Source organism: Bison bison, unplaced genomic scaffold (genome assembly GCF_000754665.1).
Source record: "Bison bison bison isolate TAMUID 2011002044 unplaced genomic scaffold, Bison_UMD1.0 scf7180017864481, whole genome shotgun sequence".
Lineage (NCBI taxonomy): Eukaryota > Metazoa > Chordata > Mammalia > Artiodactyla > Bovidae > Bison > Bison bison.
Window position 1 is genome coordinate 6,025,601 of NW_011495041.1, and position 15,386 is coordinate 6,040,986.

The window sequence follows — 15,386 nt, forward strand, 5'->3', positions numbered from 1 at the left end:
GTCCCTTATAATGAAAAGGACATCTTTTTTGGGGTGTTAGTTCTAAAAGGTCTTGTAGATCTTCATAGAACTGTTCAACTTCAACTTCTTCAGTGTTACTAAAAGAATACCCAGTTGTGGATGTGACTGGTGATAGAAACAAGGTCCGATGCTGTAAAGAGCAATATTGCATAGGAACCTGGAATGTCAGGTCCATAAATCAAGGCAAATTGGAAGTGGTCAAACGAGATGGCAAGAGTGAATGTCGACATTCTAGGAATCAGCGAACTGAAATGGACTGGAATGGGTGAATTTTACTCAGATGACCATTGTATCTACTACTGCAGGCAGGAATCCCTCAGAAGAAATGGAGTAGCCATCATGGTCAACAAAAGAGTCCAAAATGCAGTACTTGGATGCAATCTCAAAAACTACAGAATGATCTCTGTTCGTTTTCAAGGCAAACCTGATGGCTCAGTTGGTACAAAATCTGCCTGCAATGCAGGAGCTGAGAAGGCAGTGGCACCCCACTCTGGTACTCTTGCCTGGGAAATCCCGTGGACAAAGGAGCCTGGTAGCCTACAGTCCATAGGGTCGCAAAGAGTTGGACACGACTGAGCAACTTCAGTTTTACTTTTCACTTTCATGCATTGGAAAAGGCAATGGCAACCCACTCCAGTGTTCTTGCCTGGAGAATCCCAGGGACAGAGGAGCCTGGTGGGCTGCCATCTATGGGGTCATCACAGAGTCGGACACAACTGATGCGACTTAGCAGCAGGAGCAGCAGCAATGCAGGAGACCCAGGTTCCATCCCTAGGTTAGGAAAATCCCCTGGAGAAGGGAATGGCAACCCACTTCATTATTCTTGCCTGGAGAATCCCATGCACAGAGGACCCTGGCAGGCTACAGTCCATGGGGTCACAAAAAGTCAGACATGACTGAGTGACTAGCACTTTCTTTCAAAAGGTCACAACTGTAGACAGTTATGCCTCCTAGTACCTTCAGACCACATCTGAAGACAATTTAGATCATCACAACTAGAGTGGACAATGCTACTGGCATTTAGTTAGTAGAGGCCAGGGATAATACAAATATGACAGTTCCTGGATTAAAAAAAAAATATTCATATACCTGACTATCTTCTTTACTTTTACAGCTTTTCCTCATCAGCTTCCTACAGTCCATGGCAGGTACAAGGCACTCGATAAATACTGATTGAGCTGAATGTTCTGAGAACATTTTTTGTAGGCTATGTTGTTGTATATGAAATATATAATGCTCCTGTCCTTGGCTTTTATTCATGTGAAATAAAAATATACCACATAACCTCTAATGCAATTTTCATGACTATGTTACCCCTAACAACAGCATTATTCTTTATTTTCATTCTGTTTACTCAATTTGCAGACAATATAGCACAGATTTCTTCAGTCCCTGTCTATGTACAAGTTCTCAATATCAATGATCATGCTCCTGAGTTTTCCGAATACTATGAGACTTACGTTTGTGAAAATGCAGTCTCTGGTCAGGTAAGAATCCATCATAAATTGTCAATATCTAAACAGTACTTTGTATTATACAGAATAGCATTTTCTATGTATTCCTCCATCTTTGAAATGATATTAATAAAAATAACCTTTATTTAGCTACATTAATTATAGTCTTTAATGTTGTAAGTTACATATGATTTAAATTTCTTTCTTTCAAAAAATATGTAAACTTCAAATTTTCTATTTCCAAATTCCTCACATTTGAAAAATCTGCTAACCCTAGAATTTAATAGTAAATCATTTGTACTTTGTCAATAAAGAAATTATTTTTTGTGATTCTGTAAATAATTTTAATTAATTTTTATTATTCCATCCATCATGCAAATAAAGATAAAATTATATATAAAATACATCAGACATCAACAGATGAAATTAAATTTGAAATGAATTATTAAATATATAAAGACTTAAGATAGCATACTCTTTTTGAAATACATTATCATTACTTCACAGTTTTTTCACACATTTTCTTATATGGGACTTACCTTTTTACATTTGTAAAATGTAGAATTTAAATTAGATTCCCCTTTGAGGATCTCAGTTCCAATCACAATAACTTTACATTTTTATTTATCCTATTAAATGTCATAAAACATTAAAAAAACTACTTTTTAAAATCCTAAATAAGTATTGCTGTTGTTTAGTCTCTAAGTCATGTTGGCCTCTCTGCAACTCCATGAACTGCAGCACGCCAGGCTTCCCTGTCTTTCACTATCTCCCTGAGTTTGCTCAAACTCCTGTCCACTGTGTCAGTGATGCTATCCAACCATTTCATCCTGTTTTCTACTTATCCTCTTGCCCTCAATCTTTCCTAGCATCCAGTTCTTTTCCAATGAATCAGCTCTTCATATCAGGTGGCCAAAATATTGGAGCTTCAGTTTCAGCATCAGTTCTTCCAATGAATATTCAGGGTTGATTTCCTTTGGGATTGACTAGTTTGATCTCTTGACTGTCCAAAGAACTCTCAAGAGTCTTCTCTAACAACACAGTTCGAAAGGATCAAAAAACAACAACAAAAAAAGAATCAAGTACTTACAAAACTATAAAACAAAAATTGAAGGTTACAAAAACCAATATAAATGTATTACTGGTATTGGTTTTGTTTTTATTGGAGGTTTTTTTTACTTAGATTCTTGATTTATTCTGGTTGGCTTGAAATATATTATGTTGTTTTTTATAAAATATCTCAGAAGCAATAACTCAATAAATTTCATTTTTCTTTCTTAAAGTAAGTTAATACTTTTTAATTTATCAGATTATTTTATTTTGAAATTATTGTTTGAAAGACAATGAAATGATACCTTTGAGTATGCATATCAAGAAAAAGAAAGAAAAACTGGGTAAATTATAAAAATTATATCCCTATTTTGTAATATGATATTTGTGTGTTCTAATAATTTGAAAATATGAATGATGTAAACAGTGTTGGGAAGATGATACATAAATATATTAAAATTCTCCAGTCTTTTCAACAAATTTTGCTGTAACAAATAGATAAGAAGGAAACAGGGAGGAAATAGAAATTCCATCTAAACCTCATACTTTATACAAAGATTATTTTATAATGTATCATAGATTTAAACATAAACCTAAAACTAGAGATAAGCAGAGGAGAAAATATTATTTTATGGCTAGGCAAAGAGTTCTTAAATATAACACCAAAATACCAATCCAAAAGAGAAAACATGTATTAATTTGATGTAATCAAAATTAAGCCAGTGAAAGTCCCTGTTAAAAGAATAAAAAAGACAATCTACAGAGTGGCAAAAAATATTTGAAAGTAATGATATAACTGGTACTCAGTCTAATAGTCAAAATCTCCCTTAATACTGAAACACATTTGGTAGTATATTTTAAAATAATAATGAGAATAAAATCTCTGCTTTCCATACTATCAATTCATAGTGTTCCTAAGCTTAGGTCCCTACAATAATACATATAATTCATACAAAGTGGAGTTACCAAAAAGAATAAAATATATTTGAGAACATAAAATTATCTAGTCAAGTGAGTAAAGTGCTGACAAATAAATAAGATAGAATTTTAATTTTTCTGAAAGCATTAAAAAAAGAGAGAGGAGATTGCTCTTCAACGGGCATAATGTTTGCATTAAGCTGGGTGAATAAGCCTGTGACATTGTCACTATGGTTAAAAATGTGTTAAGAGGGTGGATCTCATGTTAAATGCTTTTGCCACAAAGTTTTTAAAATGTAGAAGAGAAAGGGGTAAAATTAATTTTAATGTTTGTTTGACAGAATATGATGATTTTCACATGTAATAAAAATATAGGGAAATATTTTATGTATTTTCTCATACTATGAAAATCACTCTTGTTTCATGTCCCACAGGCTCAGACAGCTGGACAAAATGGTGTGTTAAAAGGTCTCCTGTATCTATCTGCTTTGGGTAGATAATACAATCCCTATAGGAAACCAAAAATGCCAGAACAGTGCACTGTATTCTGAAGGAAATCAGGCCTTCCCTTAATGACCTATGTGGCTAAGCAGAAGTTTTATTTCTGTTCCTTATGTGCAAATGACCAGGATGCGGCAGAGAGGAAGAGTAAAACTTTTCAGGGTTTTGCAAAATATGAATATAATAAATGAGCTGACATTAGGGCAATTTGCCTTTTCTGTTTGGTGTAAATAGTTATCATTTTTCAAATTAATGATTCCCATTATCTTGACTGATACCAAATATCTTTTCCAGAAGTCAAGTAGAATAGCAGTAATTTTTAGATTCCTTCATACCAATACACTGTCTAATGTAAAGACAGTTACATTGTCTCCATGTAAAAATTTTCTCTTGCCTAAATTTCTGTGATCCCACAGTGTGTTCCCTGGTTTTCTCTTCATCTTCCTTTCTCCCTCCTGTCCCTTACTTTTTATTTTTTTCAGACTCACTCTGTTATCCACAAAATGTCTCAATTACAGTCATATGCAAATGACTTCTAGATCTTTATGCCAGTTCTTTCTCTTATATTTAATGCGATAAGTCCAAATAATTAGAGAAAATTTCTACCTCTATTCTGCTGGAATGTAAACAGTGGTGATAGAGACACTCTTGGCCCCAGCCACCATGGGACACCCAGACCTGAGATGACTTGGAGTGTTCCAAATGCCAATGAAATATTTGTTAAATGGATACCCTTGGGATATTCATTATATACATTCATAGTTTAAATTTATATGTGATGATTTTCTTTGTACTTTTAGAAAGAATTTTATAAAGAATGACAAAAGTAATTTATCAAAGGAAAATGAGAAAATATATATTGAGATAAAATCTAAGACTATTTCATTTTTAACAGAATAAATGTATATCTATACAAGTTAATGGCAAAACATTACGTTTAATGTAATTTAAATACATCTAATGAAATTTTGTGAAAACTTTTTTTTGAAACAGTAGTTCTGCCTCTGTCTACTATCAAAATGTTATGATATCATGAGCTTTTCAATATTTTTTCCTTAAAAACATTCTAAACAAAGAAATAAAACAGACTATAGACTCAATTTTCTTATAGCTCTATTATTTGATTAGCACTTTGACCATTAGAACAGATGTTCACAACCTTTTTGAATACTAAATGTATATCCTAAAAATAAATATAAATAATCCTAAAAATGTATATCTCCATATTTTAAAAAAATTATTGGAGTATAGTTGATTTACAGTGTTGTGTTAGTCTTAGGTGTACAGCAAAGTGAACTAGTTGGCACTCCAGTGGTTAAGAATTTAGACTCCATTGCAGAAGGCACGGATCTGATCCATGGCATGCATGCATGCTAAGTCGCTTCAGTCATGTCCGACTCTTTTTGATCCTATGGACTATAGCCTGCCAGGCTCCTCTGTCCATGGGATTCTCCAGGCAAGAATACTGGAGTGGGTTGCCATGCTCTCCTCCAGGCGATCATCCCAACTCAGGGATCAAACCCGTGTTTCTTACATCTTCTGCAATGACAGGTGGATTCTTTACCATTAGTGCCACCATCCCAGGAACCAAGACCCCACTTGCCGTGCAGTGTGGCCAATAAATAAATGTTTCTCCAAATTTTAAACTTAGAACATTAAGTGGGAAAGACAGAATTCAGAATATTAGACTTTCAAGCCCATATCCTTCACCCTGGCTATACAAAATCTTGCAATAACTAGAAAGCATTATCCTGATACAATGCACATTTATTATTGTAGGTATGGATTGAATAAAAATGTTTTCTTTTACTAGATTATTTAATTAACACTCCATGATTGTGATTTAATTAGGAATGTGTTGTAAGGGAAAAGATAAATCAATGTAGAGAAATAATGTACAAACTGTATTAGTTTCACAAGGTTCTTCATGCATGTGTAGAGATATCCTTTGAAATATAAGATTATAAATCATATCTGTCATCTTGCAACTAAGGATATTTTTGTTTGACACATTGTTAAAAGCAATTTAATTCTAGAAAATTCAAAACAATAACTTCTATAGTCAATTTACTTTAATTTCCAGAATTAATCACAGTCTCACTATTTGATGTTGACAGCACATCTCTTTTTTGACAATAATTAACTACTTGACTGACACTTTCATGTCTTGAAAGCAAAGGACTAATTGTGAACTGATTTGTTCCTAGTTGCATTATTTCATTTTTTTATAATCTGAGATAGAGAGAGGAATTTACTTGACATGGGACACTTTTGCTCTAATCTTCTGGGTGAAAGGAAATCATGTACATCACCCCTAAGCTTTAAATACACTACTCTTAAAATCAATTTATAACCTCATTACTTTAACAAATACTCAAGTAAGACAATAAAGTTTATTACAGTTATGTCTCCAATATATGCAGGAACTATTTAATTTCAGCAAGTCGTAATGGTTAGTATTCAGATAAGAAAGAGAGAAGGAGAAAAGGACAGAAAGGAGAAATCCAGGCAGGAAGGATCGGAGGATGTTTTCTGACAAACTTACCTTACGGAAATCATCTCATCCATTAACAAGAATTTACTTTCTATGTAATATCAAAACATTCTTCTGAAAGGAGCAAGTAAACATGTTTTTAACTTCAGAAAATATTTTCATATTTTCCACCAATTTTTAGATATCCTCTGGAATATCCATAAAGATTTTGGTAAAGCAATTTTAATAGAAGCTAATAATAATTTAAAATAATAATCAGAATATTATAAAGGGAATGATCAAAACTTATCCCTATTTTTTTTCCTAGGTGATTCAGACCATCAGTGCAGTGGATAGAGATGAATCCATAGAACATCACCATTTTTATTTCAATCTATCCATGGAAGAAAATAACTCGAGTTTTGCAATCATAGATAACCAAGGTAATGCCATTCACTTATAATAGCTTTCTATTCATTCTTTGAGATCTTGTTTAATTTTAAGAAAATTCACAGCATTACTTTTTATACTGTTCCTGCAATATGATAGTGTTGAGAAATTATTCAAGGAGTGGCAATGGAAATGGGAAACAAAACCCAAAGTAGTGTTCTGGGAATACTAGCCTCATTTCCCACTGGATTTCTTTAAATTGGAAACACTTTTTCAAGTAATTATTGGCTATAAGCCCTTGCAAAGTCTGAATGTCCTTGAAAATATAATTGCAGTTCCTCTCAGGTCTTCATATCTGGAGAAGAATATGATATATACTTCCCTGGTAGCTCAGACAGTAAAGAATCTGCCTGCAATGAGGGTGACTCGAGTTCAGTCCTGAGTTGGGAAGATACCCTGAAAAAGGGAATGGCAACTCACTCCAGTATTCTTGTCTGGAGAATTTCGTGGACAGAGGAGCCTGTAGGACTACAGTCCTTGGGGTCCCAAAGAATTGGACACAACTGAGCAACTAACACTTTCACTTTTTATACTCACTTGATTGATTCAAAGATATTTGGAATCATTAATTAGAAGCTACAAATATATGAAAAGGCTGTTCTTTTCCCTTCAAAACAAAATAGTTGTATCAGCCTAAGAACAAAATGTTCTAAAGGATTTTGTATGGAGAGACGGAGTTCCTTTTCCTTTCATACAGAAGTAGATTAACTTTGTACAAAGCTGCAGTGTTCTTTTTTCCTTCAGTAAAATATTTTTTGTCATCATATATGTTTCTATTCTAATTTTTCTTCATATCACAAAGATATGCAGCACTGTAGGATTCATTATTCAGGCATCTATAATCAAACACCTGCAGGTGTTCTTCCTTACACCTGAGTTTAAGCTCCCATCAAGGGGAGATCTTTTATGGAAGGATAAATGCAGACACATTCTTTCCCCTTTGCCTTTGTCAAATTTCCTAGTGAAAGAAACTCAAATAGATTTAAGATTAAAAAAAAAGCCACATCAAAATAAGAAATATGCTATAGATTTGTTTATATTAATATAAAATAAATTAGTGGGACAAAATAAATATATTGAAACATAAAGGGAACAATTTAATTTTGGTTTAATATTTGTGGTTATAAGTAATTTAAGAAAATACATACCAAAAAGTATAAACTTTCTCACCTGTTTGATGTGTCTAGTGAATAAAATCACAGAAGGTTTATAGACTTCAAGAGCATGATGGAGAGTTTGTTTTTAAAAGGAGATTTGGGAAAAGTGATAAGTAGGCATATATTTCAAAAGACTTCCATATTTTTTATTTATCTATTTCAAAGACTTCCATTTATCTATCTCCTCTTATTTGTTTGTGTCTTCTAAAATTTGTTTGATTGCTACAGAATATATTTCAAGGAATGCCAATAAAAAAAAAAAGTGTCTGGGGGAAACATATTGTGTACCATTGACTGATACACAGTAAACTGCACTGGAGAAGACCACTTAGCATTTTTGGGGATTTAAGGAAAAAAATTAAATATGTTGAAGTATTCGTGATTTATTTTTGTTAACTATTTGAGTGTTCTAGCCAGGTGAATTAATCAGTATTATTAAGGTTTAACGATTCTCTGAAATATAAGTAGAAAATAGGTTAATAATGTCAAGGTGAAATAAAATGTTCTAAAAGAAACTTTAACTCCAAGTAAAGTTAATTCTTTTGCCTTACTAATAAATACATTATTTGAGATCACTACTGTGACACAGAGATGACTTTGAAAATCTCAGGTTATTTATACTATTTGTGAAAGTAATGAGTTTCTATTAGAAAAATGAGTCATGAGTATTTAATTCAAATGAAACTGATGTGTCTTTATACATTTAATTCTGCTGCTGCTGCTGCTAAGTCGCTTCAGTCGTGTCCAACTCTGTGCGACCCCACAGACAGCAGCCCACCAGGCTCCCACTTCCCTTGGATTCTCCAGGCAAGAACACTGGAGTGGGTTGCCATTTCCTTCTCCAATGCATGAAAGTGAAAAGTGAAAGTGAAGTCGCTCAGTCGTGTCCGACTCTTCCCGACCCCATGGACTGCAGCCTATCAGGCTCCTCTGTCCATGGGATTTTCCAGGCAAGAGTACTGGAGTGGGGTGCCATTGCCTTCTCCACATTTAATTCTAGTACCCCCATATACTGTCAATGGCTAATTAAAAGGCAATTTCTTTTCTGTGTTCCATATGTATGTTTCCTATCTTTACCAAAAAAAAAAAAAAAAAGATTTTAGAACTGATTCATATAATTCATCTAATTTTGTAATTGGGATTTAGGCAAAGTCTAAATCAGTAATGACTTTTTGAATTGTTCTTTTAATTTTCTTTTTCATCAGAAATGTACTCTTTCTTATTTGAGCTAATTTAATCTCTACATTCTTGCCTCTTCTACACTTAGTGGCTACGAATTTCTTTTGAATTATTAAAAAAAATTATGCCTGTGGATTTTTGTTTTAGATAACACAGCTGTAATTTTGACCAATAGAACTGGTTTTAGCCTTCAAGAAGAGCCTGTTTTCTACATAGCCATCCTAATTGCTGACAATGGAATCCCATCACTTACAAGTACAAACACCCTTACCGTACACGTGTGTGACTGTGGTGATGCTGACAGCACACAGACCTGCAGTCATAAGGATTTTATGCTTTCCATGGGATTCAAGGCAGAAGTCATAACTGCTATTCTGATATGCATTATGATAATATTTGGTAAGTCATGTGAACTGAGCATATATTCATTTATTGACAACAATATGATACATATAGAAAAGAGTTAATCCCATTATGATGATATAATGTGGACTTGTGTGTGTGTGTGCCTATTTGTGTGTGTTTAATTGCCCTTCTGAATGTGTTACAATTCTTAACTCAAGTGGAGTAAATGAAAAATAGAGTGAATATGCACTTCAAGTTGAAAATCAATGACCCTTGAATTTGATGAGTGTGAGTACACACGTGCACGTCCTTTTAGGAGTGGTTTTGACACACACACTGCAACATATGTAGTAATATAAAAATTAGTAATAATAATGGTGAAATTCTGTTTCACGCTTATTATACTCCAGGAGACTGACTTAAGTGATTTGCAGAAACTGTGCAGTTTACTCCTCAAGATAACCTCAAGAAGTAGCAACTGTTATCGCCTGTATTGTACAGATGAAGAAGTGAAAGTCCAAGAGTTACCTAATTTACAAAGGGTCCTGTAGCTAATAAATGAAGTGCTGAGGTTCCATAACCATAACAAACCTCCATCCAACTCTTTCCTGCAGCACACTGAAGCCTAGAAGCATTGGGGAGTAAATGTTAGGATGAAAAAAATGTAAACGAGAAGTAACAAGGATCTACTATAGAGCCCAGGGAACGTGTCAATACTCTGTACTGGCCTATGTGGGAAAAAGTCTAAAAAAGAGTAAATCTGTACACACGCATAACTGATTCACTCTGCTGCACACTTCAAACTAACACAATATTGTAAATCAACTCTACTCCAAAAAAAAAAGGAAATTCCAACTGATCAGGATGCACATGGTTCTGTCGGTCACATACATCTCAGGGTTTCCAACTTCCCAGCATATACCATGAGGAACTAACAGAAAGTTTCCTGCTTTAAAAAAAAAAATCACTTGTTTATGATGGGTAATTATGCTTAAGCTAGCTTTGTAGTTAAAAATAAACATAATTTTCATTCTAAACATGTAAAATAGAGAGTCTTACTTAAAGTGTTAAATACAAAAGAAATCTCAGTAAAATAGCTCCACTTGTTTTTGTCTGTTTGCTATTGTTGTTGCTGTTGTTTTCACAAGGAAATAAGTTATAGTCATTTTACAGATGAGGCAAATGAGGTTCCAAATGTTTTAGCTAAGCTTTTAAAACTACACATTATGCATCAAGCACAACTTTTCTTAACATACCAGTCTATATAGTCTAAACCCTTCTGTTGCTTCCCTCATCACTTCACATCAAAGCCAACACAACTGTATTGAATGTTGACAGCAACCGTATGAGCCATGGGTTATGAAATCCCAAACTCACTACTCAAACTGACATACAAAATGTTTCAGGATTTGCTTTACCTTCACTCTTCTCATCGTTCTCAAAGCTTTAAAAACCAGGCATTTCTCTTTTACCAAAGTTGCCCGTCTTTTCTATCTAGCTTCAGTTTTTCAAATTATTTTTGATGATCTTTTATCATAAATCTGAATTTAGAGCTATATAACTAGATATCAGAAGCAAGAAGCGGTAGAAACAGTATAATGTTTGCAGGTTGCAAGTACAAAATTACTCACTGATACAGACCCAAACCTATTCCCAAGACCCTGCAAGTAAATCAAGGGCAACCTCACAGTCAAGGGCACGAGTCATATTGGAAAGGTGGAATGTCAGGTTCAACTATAGTCAGCAGTTTCCTGTGGAAGTTTCATGAATATGCACTTCAATTCATAGATTGAAAAATTATTTATTAGATCCCTTTCTATTTCAACCATGTATCTCAGCTGTATTAAATTACTGTACCTGGATTCAGGCACAGTGAGCTTATTTCAGGAACACTATTTCAATTTATTTAAATGTAAGATTTACCTAAAACGTTGCCTAATGTATTTCTCTTTTGATAATATTAATAACATTACTTCCTGTTTGTTTCAGTTTCTGTAGATGAAATTCTGAACAGATACATAAGATCTGAACTTGTGTAAGGGGACTAACCATGAAACACACACAATTTTCTCCAAAAAATTTTTAAAAAGCATTCTGAAATTGTTCTATTTCTACACAATGTTAAAACTATTTCATATTAATACAGTTGATTGGTGTGAACATACCAGTGTTATGACTCAAAAACCTGATAAGTTTCGAATTTCTGAAATTAATATGGTGTAGCAAAGCACAGATTGTGAACCAACTTTCTGGTTTTGAATGCCAGCTTTTTGTTTCCTGGGCATGTGATTTAATCTCTCGGCACTTCATTTTCACCATCTTTACTAAAGCACTATAATAAAATATAGGTAGCACAGCAAATCAATGAATATATGTAGAGCTTTTAGAAAAATGACTGGTACAGACTTTGTAGTCAATAAATACTAACTTTGAAAGAAATTATGCCATAGAATGTGTCTCAGTGGTAAAAATCAAACCATCTCAGTGTGATTAACTTCCTCTAACACGGATCACTGGTTCCTGAGATTGACAGAGGCACGTAGATTGGAAAATCTTCTTTCTCATCTTTGTTTTATTTTCAATAAAGAAAAAAAATTTTGTCATAAATTGATCATCATATAAAGTTCACTATATTTCTCTGATGTTTTTCCACTCTAAATCATCAACCAGTTAAGACTTCTATGCTGCCTTATCTTTCTGCAAGTCCCTTTGGTAAATTTTCAATGACAAATATATCTTTGCTTTATAATCAGAAAACTGAAGCTTTTGTCTTGAGCTTGTAACAAAAGCAAGAATTTATAGCTTATTATAAATAGCATACTATTTAACAATATTTTATAATGTAAATAGATAACATTATATATTTAATTATAGTATGCATTAATATTATAAATGTAATATTTGATAATGTGTTTCAGTACAAATAGAATAAATATATAACATTATATAGGTATAACATTAGTATAACAGTATTAGGCATTATTGTTTATTTATAATATAGTAATACAAATATAAACATGCATTATATTTAAGGAGTAATATGAAGCCTTAATATTTATAATATTGTATTTGCGTTAATGTTCTGATACGCTTTGTTTAACAGGGTTTATTTTTCTGAACCTCGGTCTGAAACAACGGAGGAAGCAAACTCTGTTTCCTGAGAAAAGTGAAGAATTCAGAGAGAATATATTCAGATACGATGATGAAGGTGGCGGAGAGGCGGACACGGAGGCCTTTGACATCGCGCAGCTGCGGGGCAGCGCAGTAATGCGGGGCCGAAAGCCCCGCAGACCCGCCAGGGCGGAGATGCGCAGCCTGTACAGGCAGTCTCTGCAGGTCGGCCCTGACAGCGCGGTGTTCAGGAAGTTCATTCTAGAAAAGCTGGAAGAGGCTGACACTGACCCGTGCGCCCCACCTTTCGACTCCCTCCAGACCTATGCTTTTGAGGGAACAGGGTCCTCAGCTGGATCCCTGAGCTCCTTAGACTCCGCAGTCTCTGATCACGATGAAAATTATGATTATCTTAACGAACTGGGACCTCGCTTTAAAAGATTAGCGTACATGTTTGGTTCCGCTATGCAGTCAAAGAATTAGGGCTTTTTTCATTAATACATTTTTTAAAAAATGCTAATGTATGTTTGGGCAAACTGGTAGTCGCTTGGTGAAAAGTTGTTTACTTCAGTTCCCTGGGAAAAGAAAGAGACGCAACTTACACTATTCTCTGATTTTTTTGGAATAAATATCCCATATCGTCCCTGACAGCAGATAAGGGAAGTGAAGCTAACTGCAGACTCCCTCTAGCAGGCCCCTGAAATACTCTTTCAGACGTTTTTTATTTTTGTTTTTTTTTTTAATGCCGAATACAAATTTTCAAAATTTTTGACTGTTTAATGTGAAAAGGGCAATGAACTAGATCGTCTTACTTTTATTTCATTTATTCACTTTGTAAATCTTGCAAAGTAAGAGTAAAGTGTTTCTGTGTGTTAACTTCCTGATACTCTACTGAGAAAAACATATAGGAGAATCTGGGTGATTATATACAACTTTGAAAAACTCTTTTCTGTGAATATGCAAGCTTATGACTGAGAGTCTATGATTCATTCCAGTTTGATATTTTAAAATTGTCTTCAACACCACATTTTAAAACTGATTTCAAATTTAGACAGATGCTTGGTATTTGTTTATGAATCAAAGATATAGTGTAAATTTATATTCTCTTGGATATTACAGCTTTATAGAAAAAAGCACATAGACTATGTTTAGGAGATTTTCATAAGTTATTTTCTTATGTATTCAGAATACTTCTTTATCATGTCACAATGCAATCACAAAGTACATATCAATATTTCCTCAAGATTAAATTAGAACTTTTTAAAAATAGTTGAAAGCGTGAAATTTTTTCATTTTATTTTTTAATTTTATTGTTACCAAATGAGAGAAGTAAGTGAAATTAGTACTGGGTTCAAACTAAAATTAGTATTCATCCAAAATATTATGACCAACTGTGCTGCTCTTACTGTGCATAAAATAAAACATGATAAAATTCTCAGCATTTCCTTTTTTATCGATGCTTAGACTGTAACTGATTCTTCCATGTCATTTTTTTATTATTCAGTATAAAATTAGGTGCAAGAGTTACTTTTATTGTAACATTATGGAGGAAATATGCTAAGCTGCTGGACATAAAGCTTGAAGGTAACATTAGAGAGTAAGATAATAAAACACTTTGATTTTAATCAGCCTTGTAAAAATGATTCTTATTATTCTATCCAAATCAAAGTGAAATTCGAAATTCACAGTTTGAACAGAAAGTAGTGAACACTGTGTGCTCAAAATTGCTATATGTGTTCATTTTTTATTAATAGTGTGTGAAACTGAACTGAACCAACTTGATCATATATGTTCAAATCAAATATTTCAAATAATTTTGAGCTGAAGTTGGAACAGTTGAATACCTACAATCTCTCTCTCTCTATTTTGAGACATAAACATCCATACCATGTAATAGAAGATAATTTTTTCATCAATATCAATCAGGTATCATTGGTATCATTTTGTGTCAGCAACACAGATATAATTTTACAAAAGCCTGAGAAAATCAGACTTGCAATACAACAATTTTGCAAGATATTAAAAGCAGTTGGAGAGGACATCAGATCAGATCAGATCAGTCGCTCAGTTGTGTCCGACTCTTTGTGACCCCATGAATCGCAGCACACCAGGCCTCCCTGTCCATCACCAACTCCCGGAGTTCACTCAGACTCACATCCATCGAGTCAGTGATGCCATCCAGCCATCTCATCCTCTGTCGTCCCCTTCTCCTCCTGCCCCCAATCCCTCCCAGCATCAGGGTCTTTTCCAATGAGTCAACTCTTCTCATGAGGTGGCCAAAGTACTGGAGTTTCAGCTTTAGCATCATTGCTTCCAAAGAAATCCCAGGGCTGATCTCCTTCAGAATGGACTGGTTGGATCTCCTTGCAGTCCAAGGGACTCTCAAGAGTCTTTTCCAACACCACAGTTCAAAAGCATCAATTCTTTGGCGCTCAGCCTTCTTCATAGTCCAACTCTCACATCCATACATGACCACAGGAAAAACCATAGGCTTGACTAGACAAACCTTTTTTGGCAAATAATGTCTCTGCTTTTGAATATGCCATCTAGGTCATAACTTTCCTTCCAAGGAGTAAGCGTCTTTTAATTTCATGGCTGCAATCACCATCTGCAGTGATTTTGGAGCCCAGAAAAATAAAGTCTGTGGACACTGTTTCCACTGTTTCCCCATCTATTTCCCATGAAGTGGTGGGACCAGATGCCATGATCTTCGTTTTCTGAATGTTG

The 15,386-nt window shown here is 34.1% G+C and overlaps 1 protein-coding gene across 1 annotated transcript in view; it reads left to right on the forward strand.

Moving 5' to 3' along the window:
* The window catches only part of CDH19 (cadherin 19, type 2), a 79,804-nt gene extending 66,502 nt beyond the window's left edge, over window positions 1–13,302 (forward strand). Inside the window, exons 9-12 of the mRNA XM_010862321.1 lie at window positions 1,387–1,508; window positions 6,746–6,860; window positions 9,351–9,602; window positions 12,652–13,302. Of these exons, the coding sequence (XP_010860623.1) occupies window positions 1,387–1,508; window positions 6,746–6,860; window positions 9,351–9,602; window positions 12,652–13,142 (980 nt within the window). The 3' untranslated portion in view covers window positions 13,143–13,302. The remainder of the gene's footprint in view (window positions 1–1,386; window positions 1,509–6,745; window positions 6,861–9,350; window positions 9,603–12,651) is intronic.
* The last annotated feature ends 2,084 nt before the right edge of the window (window positions 13,303–15,386 follow it).